This window comes from Montipora foliosa, chromosome 10 (assembly GCF_036669935.1).
Source record: "Montipora foliosa isolate CH-2021 chromosome 10, ASM3666993v2, whole genome shotgun sequence".
NCBI classification, from domain to species: Eukaryota; Metazoa; Cnidaria; class Anthozoa; order Scleractinia; family Acroporidae; genus Montipora; species Montipora foliosa.
This window is the reverse complement of record NC_090878.1, coordinates 11570311-11594410: the sequence shown is the minus strand read 5'-3', so window position 1 is coordinate 11594410 and position 24100 is coordinate 11570311. Positions and strand designations below refer to the sequence as shown.

The following is a 24100-nucleotide window of genomic DNA, read 5'->3' as shown; positions in this document are numbered from 1 at the left end:
GCCTGGGCGTAAGATTACGTGCCCCAGGCGTAGCCTTCAAATGTTGGATAAACTGATAGCAATGGAAACACTACAGATAATTACCTTAAGATAACTAACATGGTCGGTATCACAACTTTATGAGAAAGAGCCGCTAAGACGGTCCTCGTGTTTCCATTAACATCGGCGGAAATTCGGCTGTTGCCTAATGTATTTTCTTGTGGAAAGTTACTTCAATTAACTGAGAGGGACGAGGTTGTCTGCTGCACTTAATTTGGTTTCCACGTCTCAATTCACAATGCACTACATGTCGAATACTTTGCTTACAATAAAACGATCATGAAAATATAGTTTAAAATATTATAAAATTTGCTTCAACATATTATCCCCCCCCCCCCCCCCCTTTATTTATCACCAGGTAATTCCATCGTTTTGGAAATAGCGGCTGCTTATTATTCATCAGCGTCACAAATTCTTGCCGATTTTGGGGCTCATTTTGTTAGAAACCCAAGCACGCTTCCAACAGACCTTTTTTTTTTTCGTAAGTTATGCACGCGCTGCGGGCCTATTGTTACCACGGACAGAGTGTAAACTCTTACACTAAACAAGAAGACGCCTTAAGGCGTTTACGCGGGATGTATTGGTTAAGAATGAATTATGTTGAATGGCGTTGGAAGGTTGAGAAGTGTATCAACAACAAATGTGTACAGGAAAGAGGGAGATGTTGAGTACTTCAACTGTGAAAGATATAAAGACGAAGAAGACATGATGAAAATGAAGTGAGCGTGAATACCTTAAATAATAGTTGCGGTTGCAGGGAGAATAGTGGTAAACTACCCTTTCCGGGAGAAATGAGTGTGGTGTGTGTGTCCGGACCGTTCATGAGACTAATTTACCATGGGAAATATCCATACGCAAGGGAGAAAAGGCACTGAGATTTGTCATTTACTTCAACATGAAACCGCTATTTTAGCTGTGGTGCGAAAAAGTAGCCTCTGCCGACAAAGGATTTTTTCATGTTCTTGACCGCATTGGTTGAGTATTGTGTGAGCGTTCTGTACTAGGAGATCAGAGTTGTGGCAATTTCTTTATTCGCGCAAAAGTCACGCCATTTGACTACACAACTGACGATTAATTTTGCTTAGGAATTGCGTGACGAATTGCGGGCATTGAAGGGTTGTTGGAAGAGGCTACTTTTCGCAAGGTAGCTCACACTGTGAAAATGTAGTCTTTGGTCGGCGGGTATTTGTGCTTTTGAGAAAGATTGACGTTGATATGAGGGAAAAATGTGGTGTAACTCTTTGTAACAACTGTATACCTAGCCTCCCACGCAGACGTTCGTAGGCTTGTCACGCGTTCCTCCCCGTTCGTGGGGAGGAACGCGTGACAAGCCTAAGAGATTACTGTATACGAAATCTTCATAGTAGCGGGAAAAACATTTTTAACATCATTTTTGTTTGAATGGGTTTTTCACGATCATGTAAACCCTAACAAAATGAATCAAGGTCTTATAGCATAATGAAAGATTCATAGCAGTAGAAAATGTAAGTTTTTGTTTGGAGCCTATAGTGCTTGAGTAAACGAGAGCAAAAGGAATCAAGATTAAGACCGCTGTGTCGCCAACTGAAGGATGGGGAAAATGGAGGATTTTGGTGTTTGCTTGGATTTATCGTTAATATTGGGAGATCAAGAGGGTCTGTTCCATTATATTTTGTTGAGCAATTAGCTTGTGAAGTAGGTTTTAATTATTTATTTTTGACAAATACTTGTAACAATTATAAACAATTTAACAACGGTCATGTCTGATACTGTAGGAAATAGGAAGAAAATTGTAAGCTATTTTCAGGCTACAAAATTAAGACTACCCTTCCCTCCAAATCAAGGATGGGAAAAAGGAGGGTTTTGGTGTTTGAGTAGTTTTATCATTGCTTGATTTGGTGGGAGGGGGAGTTCTGTTGTACGTGTTACTTTGTTAGATTGTGGTACATTGTAAAGTAAACGGAACGTTGAATATAAGTAGAGGTTTTTGCACAATTATTAAAGTTCAATAACACTTATGTACCATGGTAACGAAATAGAAGTAAAATTACGATGGGTATTAGAAACTCAACAACACTAACGTAGCTTTTAACAACTGGTAAAATTCGAGAAACACTAACGTAACGTCTTGCATGAAATAGAAGAAAAACTTAGATATCTTCGTGCAAATCAGTATGGGAAAAAAGTTGATTGCTTTTTGAGTAGTTTTACATTTGATTTGGTTGGAGGGGGCTTCTGTCTATTAAATCTTGTTTCAGACTGTAGCACAGTTCTAAAGCAAACAGAACATTGATTAATATAGAGGGATTATCAACGGCTATCGAAACACAACACCACTAATAGTTTGTAACATAAACAGAACGTGGATTACATTGTAAATATAAGTGTTTTTAACGATGAGTGTTATTCAAATTGGAGTTAACCATCACTTTGCTGAGATAATGTCAGTAATGACATTTTTTAGGTCTTATATTTGATACATTTGATTATTCTTTTAATATCGTCTATAGTTTTATATGATGACAATAATTGAGTTGTAATAATTTTACTATCTGTCTCTTGGAAGGAGTGAGTAGAAGATAAGTGTTTCCATGAAAGACTTACATTTATGGATGGTCTTTTACTGAGACAATGTCAGTTATAACATTTTTTTTTGGCTGTCATAATTGAAAGTGATGTTTTGAAGATTCATCATTGCCTCTTTAATATCTTCAACAGTGTTGTTTAATGTTAGTGACTTTGCCTCTAATAACTTTGTTATCTCCTTTGTGAACGAAGAGAGCCACAGATAAGTGTTTGCATGAAATACTCATATTTATGGATGGTCTTTTACTGAGACAATGTCAGTTATGACATTTTTTTGGCCGTCATACTTGAAAGTAATGTTTTGAAGATTCATCATTGCCTCTTCAATATCTTCAACAGTGTTGTTTAATGTTAGTGACTTTGCCTCTAATAACTTCGTAATCTCCTTTGTAAACGCAGAGAGCCACGGGTCAGTGTTGTTGTGAACTACACATATTCTGACCGAACTCTCACGGGTTAAATGGGTGGTCCTCTGACGTGTTCCGCATTGCTGACATTTTGTTGAGGATGAAGACAGATCAGTCAAGCGTTTGTTACAAACGGTGCAAGGACTAAACAAGGTTAATCTGCTGATAAACTTGAAGTCTGGAACAGTAATCTCTTGCTCTGGAGTGCGGAGTAACTCTGGACCCATTACTTTTTCTAATGATACTGTGGTTTCAATAGCAGTCGTTAGTGGACTTGTACTTAAGAAGGTTGAACCTTGATAGTATTTCACAGTTAAATTGGTAAACACATACGACTTTCCAGTTTTCAGTTGATGTATGAGAGGGTCCCAAATGTGCAATGTGACTGTTCCAGTGCTGTCTTCTAATATGCAGTCTTCTTTGACATGGGAAGCTGTTTGTGTTGCTTTTATCATAACTTGTTTTGGTTCTTTGTCCCCAAAGGACAATGTGCCAGAAACATTGATTTTCTGGTTTGTAGTAATTGTTGAGAGCTGTTTAATGGTAACTTCTGTCGCTGGCAGCTGTTGGGCTGTTGGCTCAGGTTTGGGTGGAACTTTGCACTCAAAAGGGACATCAGAATTTGAACATGGATATGCAGTTGATTGCTGGTTAAACAGCCAATCGCCTTCATTTTCTTTCACGATGATATTCTTCAGAAGAACAGGAGTTTTTGATTGTTCGTAATGTTGCATATGAGTGTGAAAAGAGGGATTAAAGCTGACAACTCTGCGAATTTTATTGGGAGCTGTTTGTAGCTGGAAGTCATACCACTGGTGTTGTGTTCGTTTGCTCGTCTTCACAGGGCTGACGTTGTGGATGAAACCGTGTTTCTTTTCTACAAAGAAAGAAACGAAAAAGTAAGGGGAAAAAGAGAAATGAAATGAATAATAAAACACTGTTAAGAGGGGATGGACAGTAAAGGGAGTGTTCAGTGTTTAACAGATACAGTGAAAAGGAAATGCAGACGAAACTAAACGTGATGCGCGGCTCTGATTAGTATTAACGCTTACCTTTAGATTCTTGGGCAGATGACATGATGGGATGTTAATTTCAAATTCTGAGACAGAGAAAGAGAAAGATATATTTTAATTCTATATCAGTTCAGTAATATAGAACTTATTTCTAGGGTCGTTTACAGCTCGTTGTATGAGATTGTTTATTTTTTATTCTGTAAATAAGTAGTTTGTTTAAGGAGTATTGAATCATGAATTTTGAATGCTATTTTAATGAAACCTTATGAATAATCAAGTACCTTTCTCATAATACTTTGAAGATTGTTTTGAAGCTGCTTTTATCTGATTTTCTCATATTGAAAAGGAAGTGGGTTTTTTTGAGAAACAATGAACTCAAAATGATTAAACTGGTATTGAATGATATTTTTTTTAAAGGATATGGTAATATCTGAGAATTTTGTTGTATTAGATTTTTTGATGTGTAAGAGAAGTAACTTTAAGCTTCATACATGTATCAGTCCATAATTCACTAAATAAAATCTCATGGTTTAAACTGGTATGCTTATTCTAATAGCCTCATGATCTGAGTAGTATACACTGATTACTGAGCAATGGATATTACCTGTATTGGAATGCCTTGAATAAACATGGTCTAGCAAACTACCAGAAATGAAAGTGGGGCTTTCAACTAGTTGTACATAATTGAAACGACTCATTACGGCTTCAAGTGGTTTTTTGTCATTTGTGTTAAAGAAGTTTATATTCAGATCTCCAAGGATAATATCAATGGTATGAGATCTAAGTAAATAATCAATAGCATTGACAAATTGGAGAATATTTGAGCCATTTTTACGATAAATCAAAAGACAAGATAGACTTTGTTTGGTTTTGTCACAAGTAATAACAAATTGAACAGCACTTAAAGAAGGAAAGAATTCCTGATGCACAATGTGAATATTATTCTTGATGCAGATTGCCAAACTGGAAAATTTATCTGAATTGTGATCATATCTGTACAAAGTAAAAGGATTTAAATTGTTTGCAATATCCATGTCACTGTCACCAGGTAAAAGTTGAGTTTCAGTGAGGGCAAGGATATCAGTGTCGAAAAGATTCACATCTTTCTTAATATCACTGCTGTGCTTTTTAAGAGACCGTATGTTTAAAAGGCACAAAGTTAGAACTGAATTGCAATCAGACATGGTTTGTTCATTCTTAGATGTAAGATCTTGTGCAACTTTTGACCTTTTTCTTAGTTTATCATATTCATCATTCATCGTGTACTCTAGAATCTGTTTTGATATGGTCTTTATTTATGGGGTCAAGAATGTGGAGTCCTTGAAGTGAAGTTGCTCTGCTCAGTGCCACATACACTTGTCCATTGTTGAAGGACTTCTGTTTGTTCAATTTGAAACTGATGACAACATTCTGAAGGGTCAACCCTTGTACTTTGTGAATAGTGCATGCCCAAGCTAGGGTGATAGGAAACTGAATTCTTTGTATTTCTGGAGGAGATGGCTTAAAGGGGTGTACTCTTATTTTTGAAAGTACTGGTTCAATAGGAACTGCACCATTTATTGTTCCTCTTGCTTGTATGGAAGTACTTCCTGCTTTCTAATCATCAAATTTGATATAAATCACAGATGGTTTTTGTGTAACTTTGTTCACATGAATTTTTAATACAGTTCCCATTTGGCCATTTATAAGTCTGTCTGCAATATCGACATTTGTAGTAAGCATTACTCTAGCTCCGTCTTTAACTTTGATTTGAAAATCAAGCCCTCCTAAGTCAGATCTAGATCTTGACAACACTGTATTAATATCTTGTTTTGTAACATTTGGTGGATACTGATCATTGGCTGTAAGTTCAAACAAAGGTGTTTGCAACTGTTCGAGTTGTTTGTTGTTGTGTTCATTAACAGGATCATTTTCTGCCCAAATATGAAGAGCATCTAGAGGGTAATTATCAGCTGATGGGGAGATTAATCGAGCATTGATACAGTTTATATCCTCATGTGTAAATGAACCAGTTCTAAATCTATTCAAAAGTTCAGTGAACTCCTTATCATCTTTTTGTCTGAGTGAGTTCAATCATAGTGAAAACCTGCCATGGATGGTACAAATTGCGCATATTATCTTTGTAGTCTTCAAAAACCGGTTTTCTTTTTATTGGTGGTAGTTGATACAAATCTCCTACAGTAATTATACTTACACTAGCAAACAGTTGAGAGCTAAATGAGCCAAATATTTCCTTTAACCTTTGGTGTATATGAATAAGAGTAATGTTTGAAACCATAGAAATTTCATCTATAATAATAAGCCTTAGTTCAGACAGGGAAAGCCTGAACTGTGTTTTCTTTTTATCAGACATTTGAAGAAGGTTGTCTCCTGTTTGTTTGGGAATAGCTAAACCAGTATTTACTGTCGTTCCATCAATATTTATGGCAGACACCCCAGTTGGGGCCATTAACAAAACTGTTGGTAGATCGGGATTACTTGAAGCATGTTGAAATGTCTTAACTGCTGTATGGTATATTGTTTTTATAAGATGACTTTTTCCAGATCCGGCACCTCCAGTGATGAAAAGATATATTGGATTGATTTTTTCAGGTTTTAAAGAGCGAATATTTTTCACAGTGGTTCTGCACCAAGAAAGAACAGAATTATAAGCAATACGTTGAATATTGTTTAATGACCTCACAGACTTGCGAAATTCATTGTCTGAAATCTCATTTGGTTGTATATGGCAAGAAACTGTTGGAACAGATGATGAAGATTTAGAAGTGGAGGCAAGATGGCAAGGTACTTGTTCTTTAAATGATTCTTCATCATTTTCATTGGTTTGTTGCACATTCAGTAGCAAGTCTTCATTCTCCTGATCATTTAAAGGATCAAAAGAATAAAAAGAATTGTTGCTCTCACTGTTTCTTAAAGCTTCTAGAGCTTCTGTGACAGCATCTGCATCAGGTTCGAAAATTAAGTGATTTTGTTTAACAATAGCATTTGTTTCAGGTTCATAGAATTTTGATGCATATGTTTTTTCCTTGCCGATAAGGTTATCTTCACTTCGCCAGGGATAGTACAGCATAAGTAGATGATGAAAATACTTTTCAGGTTCTTTGGTTCTATTTGGTGTATAGTATCGTAATACAGCCTTAGATTTTCTGCATTTCATGACTTCATTCGAGTTCAGTAATTTAATTTTTGGCGGTAATTGGTTAATGATACCATCATTTTTGGTTAATTGGACATGTAGTTCAGGTGCATCGTCTGTGAGAATTTCTGGTTGGGCATCATTTATTACATAATTAGGCTTATATTCTTTATGGTAGTATGCAGCAAATTCAGCCAGACACATATTATCAACAGTGGGGATTGTATTTGGTCGTATGCTGTAGCGTTCTATTATATTTGATTTGTAAACATCTGTACTGTCATCATCTAACTCATCAAGTTCTTGCTGGCTCTTCGCAACTCGAACGCGTTTCTCAGGTAAAGCTATGCTCACAAAAACTGTTTTTGGAAAAACTTTTCTTAGCCAAAGTTCAGGCATACATCTGTATACACATTCTTGTGCACTCACTTCTCTAGTAGAAAGAAAAGCTGCTCCAATTTTCCTCAAGCTTTCTCTAATGGCTAAATTTGGACCTTTTGCTTCTTTTGCTGCATTTGCAATAGCTTGTGAACATTTTGTCTCATCCTTTGTAAAGTATGAACAAACATAAGTTACACACTTATAATGATTAAAGACAGGTTGCAAGTCAACATTTGCTCTAAAGCCTTTTACCCCAGCAAGGAAATAGTTATTGATAAAACAACTATCAAGTGGTCGCTTAAGGTGCAGTTCAAAGTCAGAATCAACAGAAACTGTCAAAGCCCAGTAGTATTGTTCCTTTGTAACACCTAATGAGCTCAAAAGTTCTTCTTCTGATCTAGTAGGATCATATTCTGGATTATTTGGGTCTAAGACTTTGTCTATTGTTCGTTTGACTAAACTAAGAATTTCATTTCTTCTAGATAACATGCTTCTTTTCGCCTCTTCATCTAATTCTTCAGGAAGTGGTTCTGCCACAATTGTCCTTTTTGTAAAAAATTGGCCAAAATTAAATCTGCATGGAACATTTCTGTACTTTCTACAAGTCTTCGAGTGACTGTGCTTTTGATAAGTTGCAACCAACTCAAACAACTCAGAGTCTGTTTTTCTATCTGGTAGGTATGCTTGAACATGAGTGTCTATGAAGTTTATGTATTCTTCTTTGTTTTCACGAGTTAGCTTTGGACAATCACTGGTCCATATCAATGCATGTAAATGAGGTGACCCTCTGATCTGAAATTCAATACGTAGCGCATAATGAACTATTTTTCCTATAGGATTTGCTTTTGTGAGTAACACTTCAGTAAAAAACGTTTCAACTCTATATTAAAAATGCTTCGCAACAGCAACAGGGTTAAGGTTGATCATGGAGCACCTTTCATTGTAAGACAATGCTTCTATTTCTTCATCAGTTAAACTGAGGCCTTGTGTTTTGGCAATAATTTGAAACAACTCTGGCCATCTAAGGTCAGCACAAGACAGTGTCATAAACCAAGTGGGAATACCAAGCTGTTTTACCATTGCAACAACTTCGTACATAAACTTTTGCCAGTAGGGTGGTGTGCCTGGGATTTGTCTTAGAAATAAATAAGCCTGGTCTTGACATAGAGCGATTTTCAATTGAGTGTCGTAAAACCAAAACCAAAGTAATTACTTTGGCCAATCAAAAAGGACGGAGACAATCCAGCAAACCAATCAAAACTCGAAGTAATTACATGTAGCCGACACAAAGCGCGGGAAAATGTGCACGCGCGAGCCACGATTGGTTTTGGTTTCACTTCTGATTGGTTGAAAAAATGGCGCGAGAACTTTGAACCAATCACTGAGTGAATTACTTTCGACACTCAATTGAAAACCGCTCTATAAGATTTTGTGAACTTTGCAGATTTGATCGTAAATGTGATGCAGTGACAGACTGTCCATGAACTTTGGTGAGAGCTATGTTTATGCTGTCCGATACTTTTTTCTGTTCTATTATGAACTGTGCAAAAAACAAATACTCAGGATTCATTGCAAACTTCCCACTATAATGTAAAAGGCGAGCATTGAAGTATTTTGTAGGTGATAAGTTAACTGCTCTTTCAGCAGTGTAGCCAAACCTGCCCTTTGGAAATAATACTGGAAATGCTAATTCTTCACATTGTTTATCAGTCATAAATGAAACTGGGTGTTTATTTTCACCCGGTGCAATGTTGAAAACTTCATTTCCACTTGAGTTTGTATTCCTATTTTGCTCTTTAGTTATAGGGTAATCTGGCAGAACTGACTGTAAACATGTTTCAGTAGTTGGTGTCCTAAATTCATTCAAGGGATCATCTCTTTCTTCTCCATTTTCATCATCTACTGCATTCTTTTCACAAGACTCATTACTAACTACTGGTAATTTAGCATCACTGATTGAAGAAGGTTGCTCCTGTAATTCTGTGAGATTTATATCAATGTTTTTAATATTGACTGTTATATCACAATATAACGGATTGTTTATCTTCAACCAGTTAAGAGCATTTATTACAATGTCGGGTCGCACAGCTTGAAAGTATACGTGACCTCTAAAAGCAATCTTTCTTTTCAGTTTTAACATTATTATTCCTGACCTTTCAGGAGGTCTAGGCAAAACAGTGCATGTTTTATCACAATCTACAGGCACATTACAAATGGCTCCTTTTATTTTACGTTGTTGTCCTTTTGACATTATTATTATTTTTTCAAATACGATGCGCTGAGCTATAAGAATCTGCTCAAGTTTTTCTAGACACTCCAGCTCAGAGGGGATTTGATCAACCATTAATTTATTATAAACAGCTTAGCATGGAACTTGTCCTTTTAACAACTTAGAGTGCATGTCTTACAAATGTATTCCTTATTGTCAAACGATGTTTTCCCCGTAAAAAGATTCTGTTTGCCATATTTACTTTTATTCAATGCTAAAACTGTCCTTCTATAAAGAACTCTATTACACACAGAGCATACGTAAAATGGACCTTCTCGAATCTTCTTAAGAAAACACCTGATACAGGTATCCAAGGTATTGTGTGTCACGGTTTCTGCTGCAATGTCCTCTTTTTGTTCGCTTTTTACATTTTGATACGTTTGCCTTCTTCTAGCTAAGAATTGTTGCTTTTCAATGGTATCCATAGATCGATGATTTTCTTTACGAGCTGTGAGAATGTGTTCTTTGTTATCCTCATAATGCTGTCGGGCCTTATCTAAGCAAATCCTTTTCTTGGCAGGTTCAAGTTCGGCATAAAACTTTCGTTTATTAGATGCAATGTCCCTTTTCTCCTTTGAAGTTTTGTGATATTTTAAAATATTCAGTTTTTGAGCTTTAGTTAACTGACATGAACACAGCAAACACTGAATGCAATACTCCGTTTTGACACAGTTAAGCTTTTTTGTTACAAATTGACAGATTGTCTGGACTAAACAATTTGTGTCATTTGTGCGAAGTACCTCAAGTCCATGACTTTCGAGAGAGAGAAAGAATAATGATGTACTTCGTTTAGTTTTGTGAAAAACACAACCAAAAGTGACACTGGGGAGATAAAACAAAAATCCTGTGTTTGTAACCATATTTTGAGCAATGAATCTGTTAAGGACTAATACACTAGAAGATGAATCACACACAAGGGTCCCTTTGCTACTTAAAGCAAAACTTACATCAATATTACCACCATATATGTTAAGAGCATGGGGCAGTTCACTAACTTTTGCATTCCCTTTACCAATGTCCTCAAAAAATGCACTTCCACATTCAACAATAGCATGTAATGTATCAGACTTCCAATAACTGCAGGGCTTAAGAACAGAAAAACAAATACCATAAAAAGCTATAGCAGAGCTTTTTGTCACAGTGCCAATATTCATAGTATTATCATTACTAGGAATATCTGTCTCTAAACTGCAGAGAGGTAGATTATCAGTCTGAGTCTTCCTGGAAAGTTTTGCATTTGGTTAAATTTCTTTGCATAAAAGTGTTCACAGAGAGATTATTGGTGTCTTTGTGCACGGTTTTATAAATGCCTGAATTTGATTGCAACAGTGGGCTATCAAGTTTATGTTCTTTATTACCATCTTGCGGAAGGGGATTGCACATGACTGAATTTGGTACTACAGTATTGTTCACTACAATTGCATTCTTTTCAAATATGGCAAAAAACCAACCATTACAATGGTTATGCAAAAGATTCTGCAACGAACTGTAACTTTTTACAGAAACACACATATCATCAATATATACCCAATGAGTGTTATCTGTTATAGCCACTGTGAAGTGATGATTCAGAGATCGAACCATACCTTTTAGTACATAACCTTCACCTAATACATCCATAGTCATTGGGAATAATACTTGATTAATACAATGGGATGACAGTTCTACACTTAAAAATTTTGGGAGTGTCACAAAATGTTGCAGGATTGAAATATCCCCAGAATGCTTTTGACATAAATCACAGTAAAGTCTACAACTATTTGGTAAGATAGCCTCAGAAACATAAGTTTCAAACTGGCTCTGAAGCAAGTTTGCAAAAGTCAAGTAAAGTACAAATACATTTGTTTCTTTTACAAGTGCATTGCTACACAATGAACAAACTGATTGATTACTCTGTTGTATAAGAAAAAGAGATTTTAATTCTTGTGTCATTGCACCAACTGTATTCAACCTAAATATATCACTAAATACAGCATTTGCAGACATTGATGCAAAAGAATTGCAACGTTCTCTTAAATGAGCCCAAATTGGTTCTCGAATTAACGGCATATCTGTAAGATCATAGTTTTCTAATTGAAAACAAGCCTCTGATAATTTTTGAAAAAACTCATTACGCTCAATACAGTTTAAAGAGTCTTTAAAAACGGCAAATGTAAGTTCAAGAAAACAGTCTACTGCGCATGAGAACTTTCCTGCATGAGTAAAACAATGGTTCATGAAATGTCTTCGATCTTTCGTTGTCTGTTGTGACTGTTCACTGATAGCTCTGGTCTTATCTTTCGTTACGTTACTGAACATGTTGCCATTTATAATGTGCGCTTCTTTGTTAGTAATGACTTAAGGATTAAAGCTTCCATGTGAGGCATGAGGTATTCTTCTCAACAAATACTTTCCCCTGTATCTCTCAATATGAATACGAAAACATTGGAAATCGTACGCGCATCGATTAGAAATTTTAACAGTAGCGAAATCAATACTCTGGTTTTGTATAAATGTCAAAATGGATATCACATACAGTAAAATCAACATGGTGAGGATGGACAAAACAGTAGAATATTGTGCGATTCAACAGTGATAGCTTCAACAGAGTGTGTACTTAAACGTTTTAAAGGGACAGTGTCATGAGCTGCGCACGCGCGTCGTCACTCGCTCTCGCGCTCTCGGAAAATGTCGGACGCCATTGTGGATTTGCCGGTAAGTGAAAATAATTTACATGTATTTTGCATTCATGACTTTCATGTAAACGAGGTCGCTCAGAATTTTTGTATTTGTTCATTAGGAAGCATCTGCTACTCCTTCAACGGTTTGTAAATGCAAAAGTGCGTGTACTACAAAGCGCAAGGAGAACAGCAACCGAGGATGCCCTTGCAAAGGAAGAAATGTGCTTTGCAGCAATAACTGCAAATGTGGAACAAGGGATAAACCTTGCAGAAACAGAGTATGTTTACAGTCAGAAATTCCCTGAAGTTGCAGGCTGAATTGGCTCTAAATTTTCTTTGCTTTTTGACTTTTAGGAGTTACAGGATAATACATCTCAACCCGCTCAAAGAAGAGTGCGACCTAGACTCGATGGGTTTCGTCTATCGAGTGGCGGCGATGTTCCAAGTGAAGAGCAACAACGCATCAAAGAAAACAATGACGTGAAGGTAATCCATTCTCTCGTCTCTTGTACAATCGGTGCATCTCGAGGGAAGTTGCTTTCGTGTGTACGAATACCTTCTTGCACTGCCACGTGTGTATTGTAAGTGCGAATTTTTTTCCACTGCGGCAACCAAAATCTCGTATATAATCTAGACCTTACTACACTCCAACTCCAGATAAGATCTGGAGAACTCCAGATTCAATCCAACTCCAGATTCAATCTTGTGTGGATAAATTTTGTACAGTGGGCAATTTTTAAATGTAGATACCTATTTTAAAAATTGAAATGTAAATAAGCTTCTTCTTTTACATATATTTATTACTATTTTAATTATTTACTATTTATTTATCTCCTAGTATAGTGTACTCTGTTTTAGGAGCATTTTCATTAAAGCATTTTCATTAAAGACAACATCATTCCTTACCTTGTGTAAATGAAATATTTTAGATTATGTGCTTGTGTTTCTTGCCTGCCTATCATTATTACTTCTCAGTTATTCTAGGCAGCCAGTGCTCTCCTATTTTATTTTTATTTCTCATAATGTATTTATTTAACTAGGCAAAGTGAGAGAAATAAACTTGTTGTTGTTGTTGTTGTCAAGCCTGTTAGCTTTGTATGTGATAAAAATTTGTGGAAAATGTTTACCCACTAACCCTAACAAGTATTTGGTTTCAATTAAACATAACTTTAAAGTTATTGTTATTATGTTGGCCGGCATCCTTGTGATATAATTCAGCACAGTAATTACATTGCTTTTAAATGGTTTTAGGATTTTATTGCTACTCTTGATGAAGGGATGGTGAGGAAATTGGCTGTACGAAGTCTTCGCAGAGGAGTGGGGAGTATGGATTATATTCACACTCTCCTCATAATGGAGGATGACTTAGATGCAGAGGGCACAAACATGGTTGGGGAGGAAGACACCACCGAAACTGCACTTGCCAGCGCAACAACCACAGCAGTGGCTGAACCATCAGCTGGTGAAGTTGATCCTGGCCCGTCAGGGAGTGCCCCACTGGTCGAGTGGTGTGTATGTAGCCTGTGCAGGCCTATGCCACAAGCAATAGAAAATAAATGCTGCCAGCAAAGAAATTGCATAGCAACATCTGCACGCTTTGGCAAATTATGTCTTGATCCTGATGTACTGCAACTGTGCATTCGTAATATGGGAGATATCAGGAATGATAGGGAGGACAACAGCACAAGAGCTTTCCGAAAAGCTGCTTATAGGCAATTTATATTGGCCAGACATGGGCACTTGGGGAGAGGGAACAGACGTGTGTGCCCTTCTTGTGTTGTGTTAAAAATAAGGGCACAGTTCCCATCACTCACTGGGGTTTATATGGGGTATAGGGAGCATTAAATTATTCGTTGGAAGTGGATTTCACTGTTTATTTAGAAGCTACAAGTCTATTCAGTGTTTAAGCAATGAAAACCAGCTGTTATTACATGTACTAGCTCTCATCATATATACACAATTGTTCAACTTCAAGCATTTTATGAAAATTTGTGCAGCTCATCCATAGAAATGCAGAAAAAAAATCAATTGGCCAGTATCCAGTTCTTATTACCTACAGTCCCACACTTATTCCAGTGAGTGACATGACAACCACTTGTACTTCTTTCCATTGAGCAGTTTTTCAGTTCGAATTTTCAGGATGAGTTTCCTTGGTGTATGTAACAGTAGCATGAATTTTTCATTGTTATAGTTCAACAATAATTATCTCTATTTATCTTTGGATTACCAAAATATAGATGCAAATGGTTACTGTATATGAATACATGTAGCTTCAACACAAGATTTTCTCCAGTTTTCTTTGGATTACATGTAAATAGATCCTAGTGACTGCTCTATATTTGAATAAAATAAATTGATAAGTAATGGTGAACTAGGTAGTAAAAATTATTTTACTCCCAGTAGCACAAAATAAAGAAAGAAATTATAATTTTATTCTCTCAGTGAAAGCTGCAACCATTGCCCTGGGAAATTTCTAACTGGTGCTCAAAACAAAACAAAAATTCTTCACTATTTTATATTTGAGAGTAGAAATCTGAAGTCTAATTCGAGTAGTTCCAAATGTGCTCAACGTTGAGCGTGAGTTGCAACTGATTAATGATATACTCTGGGAACAAGTAACTATTGTTGCAATGAATTATAATAATGTACATACAGATGTGAGTTATTTACTCTCATTGAGCACTGTGATCAATAGATGCATTGACACTTTTTTCTTTTAACGTTCAAAGTTGAACACTAGCTTTTTTGTAAAATGATCAACACTTACTTTCTCACCCAGATATGTTACAAATTTGTGAGAATTGAAGGCAAAAATGTTACACTAAATCAACAATTTGATAACATCAACCCTGTGTTTTAATGCTCCATAGGTGAAGTGTTGTTGTCTGTGTCCTCTGGATCATTATCCTTAGAGGGCAGACTAAATCTACTCCTCCTTTGCAACAATTCATTTGAGGATGGGGGAGGGTTAGCAGCAATAGTGGGTGCCAAAAGCCTAGGGTCACTTGCATTGAGTGACACATTACGTGTGACAATATCATTATCTGCCAATCTGCTATGTAAAATTCTAGCTATGAGGAGTGGGATGTACTCATAGGTCTTGAGAGCCTTGACAGTTCTCAAATCCCACTGCTTGGTCCGTTGATTATACTTCCGAGAGGTGATCTCGCTGCCTGACTTATTGGTGGCTGAAGCAAGACCTAGATGGAAGTTCCAGTCCATGGCTGCTAGGTACTTCCTAACCTTGTAAGCCCTGTAACTATACAAGCAAAATAATGATAATTTTAGCTAAGTGTCTTCCTAGTCGTGAAAGGAGACATCTCATGCACCTTACAGTTCAATTTTATGGAAACAACATGTTATAATCTAACATTGTTCCTCTTTTTGTCAACCAGACATGACAATTATACATAACATACTATGGACTATGGACATACCTAAAGGGTGTTCTCTTTGGTGTGTACACTAGTGACAGGCTGTTGGCACATTCGATGTTGCCTGTGTGTCTGAGAAAAGTAAGAAAACAAATGGAAATGCAGCCAGCTTAAAATTTTATGGTGTGCTAGTTATACCAATGTGACATTTACCAAGGTAGCTTACTTTGAGTGCAACAATTGTGAAATACAACTGTACATGTATCTTATCTGCACGATTAATTGTTGAAACGGATTCATTATTTATTACAAAGTTTTGCCGTAAAGTAAGTAATGTGTTACCTGAACCTCACATAGTATTTGAAACTTTCAAGTAACTCCGGGTTTAAAATTATCTTTTGCAACTCTGCATAGTCATTGTCACGCCTATCAAACCAAGGTAGACTGGGGTTATGGACCTGGTCTTCGTGGTCGCATTTCCCAGACAACCAGACATGTGAATCACACACATGGTGTAGGAGGCCAATCCACTTATCCTTGTAGGAAAAAAATGAAATAAACAATCAATACATCATTAAAAGTATTAAACTGAACTGGCAACTCAAAGTTCATAGAATGAATGCAATAGACCAAACTGTAGACTGATCATAAGATAATGGGAGTTACTTACTTTCATCACCTTTAAAGCCTCTTCATCAGATGTGGATTCTGACTGCTTACACACACAGCAGCAATACCAGAAGTGCTTGATGATAGCATCTGACCAGGCTTTTATTTTACTCATGGACTTGGCTTGTCCTATCTGACAAAGTGCAATAATATTATGTAATTGAATTTATATGTTATCCAAACAACATTAGAGAAATTGTATAACCCACAGTAATCATTTAGGTTCTTGATGAAATTGGGTCTGTGCAAGTACACTGTAAAATGTTGAACCTTCTTGCACCCCTCCCAAAGAGAAGCACTACAGTCACAGCTGTAGGGTATGACAATAATCCCTTCTTTTTTGTTTACATCAAGCTGTAAACTCGGTGATTTTACTGCAAATGCAAACGGAGTACCTTGGCCAAGCATTTCCTGATGCTCTTGGACTTGTGCCAAACATCAAGGCTATGAAAGACTTCCCCAAACTCATTTGCTGTGTGAAAATAGCAACGTAAAAAATTAAGATAGGATTCTTACAAATTTTGCTACGTGCATCAAATTCTCATTTTTGCATCGATAATAATAGTAATTATCAATTACTCACCGAAGTGGAGGTAAATATCCACCACTTTCACCGACACTGAGGTGAATAATTGTTTTAGTATATACCACACAGGCTGAATAACTAGCAGCCCAAAGAGTAACTTTCTTTGTGACAACATGCCGACAAAAGTCCTTTTGTTTTTCTTCGGCTGCTCGGAGGTGAATACTACTTGCCTAATCACCTCCAAGCTAGCCAATCAGTACGTGCGAAAAGCACTATTCACGTGTGTGGTATATACTACTACTACTACTACTACTACTACTACTACTACTACTACTACTACTACTACTACTACTACTACTACTAATAATAATAATAATAACAACAACACTAACAAAAATAACAATACTAACAGTAATAGTAACAATAATACTAATAATAAAAGCTACCAATTATACTAATAGGTATAGCATATTTGATCTGCCTGTTTGATCTATCTCTGCCTGACAAACAAGATACTGGTAAAGTGTGTCTGTTACTAGAATAGTCAGTCTATTTATAAAACATTACATTACTCTATATTTTCTGTTTTGACTTACAACACAAGTAAGGATATCACAACAATAATGTTGACTTACCAATAAGCTTTTTAATGGAAGATGATGCATCAGTTGCCAACTCAACGACATTAAGTACATTTTTAAGCCTGGATAATGCATTTTTCAAAGCGTCCTTTTCCATGTTTGTAGATGCAAGGCCCACGTGACGCTTGTCCCTCACCTCAATTTCTAGGATGTAACTTGAGGTTATTTCCATCAGGAAATAACATAGGTTCTTGGCACTGAACCCAGGAGAGTCACATTGTCCATCTCCACCCACAACTACCTCAGAACCAGCAAACTCCTTCACCAACTCTTCACGCATCCAGGACCACCACTCCTCAACTGCTGGAAACAAATATAGTCGCTGCATACGATAGAAAGTTGAAGATGACAGAAAGGACAGGCCCATGAAGTCAGCCATTCGACTGACTTTGCTGAAATTGTTGCCTGACAGAAGGATTGCTGCTGCAGCCTGTAAGTTGTTGCTAAACATGCCATTTAACTCCTCAGATGAGGCAAACCTGAAGGTGTGTCCATCCTTGCACCATGTATTTACAACAAGTGTTGTTCCCACAAAGTGATGTTTGACCTGTAGGGCTTTGTCACAGTCAGGTGTCTTACAACTTCCCTCAAACAACTTTAGAAAAAGGTCTAGGGAGCAGATAAACTTTCTCTCTCTGGCAAGTTTAACCTCTTTACGAAACTTGAAGAGGTCTTCACCTCTGCTTAGTTTGCGGTGAGGCCCACATTCTGGTCTATCCTCCACGCATGGAACATCTGGTCTGTCCTCCACACATGGAACATCTGGTCTGTCATCCACACATGAAACATCTGGTCTGTCATCCACACATGAAACATCTGGTCTATCCTCCACACATGGAATATCTTCTGTAGGCATCTCAACATCAGATTCCTCCACAAGAGTGCCCACATCTTCCATCAAACTTTCATCATCAGACGAATTGCTTTCAATGAAATTCAGACTGAAAGAGATCAAAAAAATAAATGTTACCTTAAAAAGTAAATAACAATTAATGAACAAAAGGTAGGGAAAAAATAATGGGAAGGTGTTTCAATTTTCACATTAAAATCTACATGTACTTACTCCATTTCCTCAGACTCAGCACCACTATCATCTGAAATGGAGTCATCAGCATTCAACTGTTGGATGGCAGAATTATATAGCTTCTTGTATCTGAACAAAACAAAACATTAACATGACTGTAGTCGTATTCAAACATTTTACTAAACAGTCAGTTTGTTCAATTAAGAAGATCTGTCCCCTCATTCAGCATCTCTTCCTGTATGATACATGTATAAAAGGTAAAACCAAACCCCAGAACTAGTTGTGATCTGGTGGACACTATTTGAGAAGGCTGTTATCATAAAACAATTCCAAAGGTAGGGATATCTATATAATGCTGTAACAAATTTTAAGCATTGTTTCTTGCAGTTACTAATAAACTGTTTTTACATGTACTTCATGTGCAAGAGATAATATAAATTCAAAATATATTATCAACATAAAAACATGGGTAACTGACTTGTTCTGTAAACTATTCAAAGTGCACTTCAACTTTATTTCATACCTCACAATTTCAGAAGAACTGTCTTCTGACTCCTCTGCTGATCCCTCATCGTCAGTAAAAAGTGAAGAGTTCAATTTCAAATTGGAACTGAAGACAGAAGTGAAATGAAATGTTATGGAATGAAATGAGTGCGACAGTCATGAAACTGTTTGTGTTTTGGCATGCACCCAGATAAACCAAACTCGTACTTGTATGTATACAATTTACAACACAGTACACACACAGACGGTAAGATATTAAAATAATAGTAAATTGATAGTAAGAACAAAAACACACGTTTACTTTTCATGAGGTGTGGTAAGGTTGTTAGCAGTGCTTCCATCGAGGGAACATTTGACTGGACTTTGTTCTTGACAACCAACGATCGGTGATTCAACAATACATGGCTCAACCGAAGGCTTCACAGGAGTTGAGGTCGGTGGCCCTGTAAAAGACACAATTTTTCTAAGTCCAAGCAGATGATGAATAAAATTGCTGCTCGTATGAAATAATACATTGACTACTCGCACCTTCAATTTCCACACCGACATCGACATGTTTTCGCGTCACATGAGAGATCGAACTAGAAAGGACGTCTACGCTTGATTCATCTCTGCAAACAAACGAGAGAAATCAAGTGGTAGTTCTTTTCTTCACTGGAAGGTAAATTAATCAACAGGAACACAGAAACGGAACTTACCTCCTACGAAATTCCAATGACAACAAATGCGCTGCGAAGGCGCTGTCAGTACAGGCTTCGTATCCTGCGTTAAATTTTGCCTGAAGCCACGATTTAAAAATGTTATTTTCAAGGTAAATACGTTTGCGACATCTCTCCCACTCCTTCTTCGCCTCTTTTGAATCGCGAAATATCCGCTTTCGACCTGAATTTTTCCTTTTTCCTCCGTGACCGCCGCCACCACCACTAGTCGACGCCATCTTGAAGTTGGCGACTGCACAAATTGAAAAATTCCGCCGGAACTTTTCAAGATTCGATCGGAAGCTCACGCATGCGCAGCACATGACCCTGTCCCTTTAACTCCTGAATACTTTGACTCAACTTTTCGATATCTGTACTCTCAGTTGCAGTGTGTTAAAATTGCTTAAATATTTTATTTGAATAGTTTTTCACAACAAGTGTACTCGTTCAACAAGTCTACAAGTGGCTACTCACAGCTTTAATTATAAATGAACTCGTTGGTTCGACTAGATATGGTGAACCTGTTGGTTCGACGACTGTGAACTCGCTTCGATTGTAAATGAACTCGTTGCTTCGACTTGACTCGTTGGTTCGGTGACAAATTGTTAACCACAGTTTCAAAAATCACACTCTGTGCAGCTATTCACGTTTAACCACACAATTTCGCAACGAATCAAAATAACAAACCAATTATCCAATGTAAATGTCAAGCACTTACCTCTACTTTATCTCTCTACGCAGTTACCTGGCTTTATTTGCTGACGAAGTAGCTTTTTCCTGCTTGAGTGGTGCAATCCAACCTGACTTGCACGTGATTCGTAGTTGCAGCCAATAAGAATCACACAATTTTTCGGGACGGGCGCAGGATACGGGAAAGTTTAGAAAAACAAGGCAATTTTTGACTCCCAAGAAATCCAAAGGAATGCGCTCCCGAATTTAAGACGCTGGCTGACTACGTCATCCCGCGTAATTAGTCGTAAGAAGAAAGCAAGGCACACGAGGTTTGGCTGTGATTTAATCTGTGAAATAGAAGCAAGTGTCCCGTTGTAAAGTAGTTTGACCAAAATTTGTCTCCACCAACTAAAATCATTCCTTCTTCAAAGAAAGACAAATGCCCCAGTAAACTCTCTATAGAGGTTTTGCACGGCAGCCGTGTTACATGGCAGGAACAATAGGTTCTTTTTCCTCTGGGAACAAATCTTCTTTCTAATGCAAAACATTTTCATTGTTCCTGGCATGCAAAACCTCTATAGTGGCTGAAGACCACTCCCCCCCCCCCCCCCCCCCCCCCCCCATCCCATGACAGCTCTGCTATATTGTGCACCTGGCCCAATAAATAAAGCTAGAGACATCGTGATTCATATCAAATGAGGACCCATTGCTCATCTTCTACAATCCTGCTGGTTAACTTGAAAGCGACCACGCTATGGCTCGATTGGTTTTCCTGTTGAGGGTAACTTCGGTTGCGGTCGTCACCATTTGGTTTTCAGATGGTCTAACCTTTCATAACAAGTGGCTTCCTGGGCATGTGATGTCTACTGTGAGGCCCACAGACTGGTTTCAGTGTCTCGAAGAGTGTAACAAGCGCGTGGCGTGTCTTTCCTACGACTACTTCCCACTGGAAAATCTCTGCCAGCTAAACAACTTTGGCTTTGAAAACCGGTGTCATGCTAATGAAAATCTTGTGGCAGCCCAGGGCTGGATTCACCACACGCTCGTTAAATCAGAGGTAACTTGTCACTCTCTGCCTTCTTTTCCACTATGGAATCCGAGAAATATTGCGAAAAATTGATCACGTAGCACATAACTATTAAAACCAAATGTAAATACAGTTTGTTACCAGTTAAAGCGAGCTGAACTCAATGGAACTAATTCGACATCGATTGCTAGGACTTGAGATGACTATCAAATACAGCAATGCGAAAGTTAAAACGGGAATTCGTTGTCATTTTTTTCCACGATTCGAACGACATCTCGTACGAAACCGGTTTCTTTTTTATTACTGCAAATGTTCTCCCACAAATTTCTTATTTGTCGCAGCAATTGAAATATAATGACAGCGATAATATATCCCAGAAAATTATTGGAGCTATTACATTCCCCCTCGTACTCCACAATTCGAACGACATCTCGTACGAAACGGTGTCTTTCTTTTTAATACTGAAAATGTTAATTCGGAGCAGTATTCTCCCACAAATTTCTTTTTTGCTGCAGCAATTTTAATAAATGTGAAAATATAATGACAGCGCCAATGTTTCCCAAAACATTATTTTAGATATTACATTTTCCCCTCGCTCTCAGGTCACTTTTTGGTAATTTTCTGAGAAAAAGAAGACACTCGCTATCTTCAATTTGATCTTTTTTTTAGTTATTCGATTGCGGTCATTTGATAGTTTTGTTCTTTTGATTTCTTATCGGCAAAAAAAATCACCTGTATTTGTTTGCAGTCTTTCTCTCAGTGTATTTGCACTTCCTGTGACTAATCAACCGTGTTTGGGCTCCCGATCGAGGATCGTCGAGGAAGGACAGGCAATGGATTGGTGCTTTCTTTGAAAAAAAAATCTGATTGTGGAGTTTCAGCTTCATTTTAAAGCTTTTCAGGTATTTTTGCGATCCGTTTAGAGAGAGTTTGGTTTGTATTCGATCACACAGGCGGTGTTCACTAATCTTGTTTGCGTTTAGTTAACGAGACTTTTCGGATCTGTTGTCAAACTTTGCGGTCATTGACAATCATCGCAAACTTGCATTAAGCTAAAGTAAATTACTCGGTTAAATGTTTGCCGACTTTTGCCTGACATTTCCGTACTATTAGCACGTACATTTTGAAAATTTAGCAAAAGTCGGCGAACCAGTTAAAGCTGATTTAATCTTTTTTTTTTTTTTTCTTTTTTTCGATTCGTTTTGCTTGAAAGCCTTCCATTGGTCTTATTAGCCAATATCAAAATTACCCTGCACAATACTCTTTGTTTGTCCCTCCGAAATTTTGCATAAGAATTGTTTTTATTTCCTCTTGGGACTTACAATTGTCCCAAGAGAAAGTGGAAGCAATGCTTATGCAAAAGTTTGGAGGGACAAACAAAGAGTATTATGGTATTTTTGGTATTGGCTAATTAACAATTATTCCATGAGCACCCGTTGGATATGAGATGGTAAATAGCCAATGAGGCGCGTAGCGCCGAGTTGGCTATTACCAGTCTCATATCCAACAAGCGCGAATGGAATAATTGTTTTCCTTTAACTCAAAAAATTTGGAAGTACGAAATACGAGCGAAAAAAGCGAGCAAGTCCGACCGAAATCGGAAAAACTTGATGAGAACTGATGCGATGTTGCACACTAAAAATTAAAGTGTAAGACTACACTTAAAAATGGTGTAAAATTGTTGCCAGCCCCACAATCCGTTTTTTTGTGTGTATTATTACACCAACTTCTAAAGTGTAGTTTAACTCTCAAAAGGACGGTAAATTTACACGCAAAATAGTATAAAATGGGTATTATACAACTTTGCACTTGTAAAATTACACATCTAGCCGAGCAAGGGTAATAATATCAGAAAGGATGGGTAAAATTACCACGAATGACGGTGTAGTGATCTTGCCAGCCCCGCTACCCTTTTTGGAAGGTGTAATTTTACCCCATCTAAAAAACTTGAAATAACCCCAAAAAAACGTATAATTCCACCATAAAATGAAGTGTAATTATGTTTATTTATCATCAATTTATAAGTAAAATTACACATGACGCTACATCGATGGGTAACAAACTCAAGCGTAAAATTACAATCGCTTACTTAAGGACGTTCGCGCCAAAATCTTCCTACGGTGAGATTTTCTTCATTTCTCGCCTAGAGTTAGGTCATAAAGTACTTACTCCAAAAATATAAAAAAAATTGGGGGTCACCGACTTTGTTTCGGAGAAAATGGCAGTGGAAAAATGCCTTAATTTCGATAAATCTGTCATAATAACGAAAGGTAGCCTCATCTGCTCATTCATCGAAAATCCTAAAAATAAACTGTTAGAGTGAAGGTTTCCGTGCATAGGTTTTTAGGGGTGGGATTTTAAGATAATTTCATGCCGCTAGGGATGTCGTAAACAGTAGAGTTCATCCTGGACAAGCGTTTTCGTAACCTCTACCGTTGCAACCACTACCGGAATTCGATGGCACGAGGAAAGAAAATTTTAAAAAAAGATAACTT

The 24100-nt window shown here is 37.2% G+C and overlaps 3 protein-coding genes and 2 pseudogenes across 7 annotated transcripts in view; 2 read left to right on the top strand and 3 right to left on the bottom strand.

The window, feature by feature from the left end:
• Positions 1-24100, top strand: part of LOC137974481 (uncharacterized) — a 54999-nt gene that overhangs the window by 24836 nt on the left and 6063 nt on the right. For 2 of the 4 annotated variants that reach the window (XR_011117471.1, XR_011117469.1), the window contains one exon: positions 6617-6808. The exons of 1 other annotated variant lie outside the window; for it this stretch is intronic. Coding sequence is in view for 1 of the 3 variants with exons in the window: in XM_068821499.1 (XP_068677600.1) it covers positions 21333-21635 (303 nt within the window). In the remaining 2 variants the exon portion in view is untranslated. Of the gene's footprint in view, positions 1-6616; positions 6809-21240; positions 21636-24100 lie in introns of those variants that run through there. One more of the 4 variants, XM_068821499.1, reaches the window with a different exon arrangement.
• On the bottom strand, positions 1488-21122 carry LOC137974479 (uncharacterized). The gene is made up of 3 exons (XM_068821498.1): positions 20625-21122; positions 4064-4110; positions 1488-3888 (listed from the first exon to the last, which is right to left on the bottom strand). The coding sequence occupies exons 2-3, from the start codon at positions 4086-4088 to the stop codon at positions 2834-2836; spliced, it is 1080 nt and encodes a 359-aa protein (XP_068677599.1). The 5' UTR covers positions 4089-4110; positions 20625-21122; the 3' UTR covers positions 1488-2833.
• On the bottom strand, positions 5276-9681 carry LOC137972522 (uncharacterized; annotated as a pseudogene).
• On the top strand, positions 12437-14841 carry LOC137974480 (uncharacterized; annotated as a pseudogene).
• On the bottom strand, positions 14970-20220 carry LOC137974478 (uncharacterized). 2 transcript variants are annotated; one of them, XM_068821496.1, is made up of 11 exons: positions 19907-20206; positions 19737-19819; positions 19510-19651; positions 19228-19314; positions 18744-18833; positions 17675-18621; positions 16909-16985; positions 16515-16646; positions 16187-16380; positions 15908-15976; positions 14970-15729 (listed from the first exon to the last, which is right to left on the bottom strand). In XM_068821496.1, exons 1-11 carry the CDS (start codon positions 20143-20145, stop codon positions 15327-15329), a joined length of 2463 nt encoding a protein of 820 aa, XP_068677597.1. In that variant the 5' UTR covers positions 20146-20206; the 3' UTR covers positions 14970-15326. The 2 variants fall into 2 exon arrangements, with proteins under 2 accessions (XP_068677597.1, XP_068677598.1); XM_068821497.1 differs by having other exon boundaries at positions 15592-15729; positions 16198-16380; positions 19907-20220.

What these genes read in the sequence shown, in the direction of transcription:
- LOC137974479 (XM_068821498.1), bottom strand. Translation starts at nt 4,088, where the DNA reads ATGTCATCTGCCCAAGAATCTAAAG. An exon ending in ATCTGCCCAAGAATCTAAAG is followed by an intron (nt 3,889 to 4,063) that starts GTAAGCGTTAAT and finishes CTTTCTTTGTAG; the next exon opens with AAAAGAAACACGGTTTCATC.
- LOC137974478 (XM_068821496.1), bottom strand. Translation starts at nt 20,145, where the DNA reads ATGGCGTCGACTAGTGGTGGTGGCGGCGGTCACGGAGGAAAAAGGAAA. An exon ending in TGTCGGTGTGGAAATTGAAG is followed by an intron (nt 19,652 to 19,736) that starts GTGCGAGTAGTC and finishes TGTCTTTTACAG; the next exon opens with GGCCACCGACCTCAACTCCT. An exon ending in AAATACTATGTGAGGTTCAG is followed by an intron (nt 15,977 to 16,186) that starts GTAACACATTAC and finishes TACTTTTCTCAG; the next exon opens with ACACACAGGCAACATCGAAT.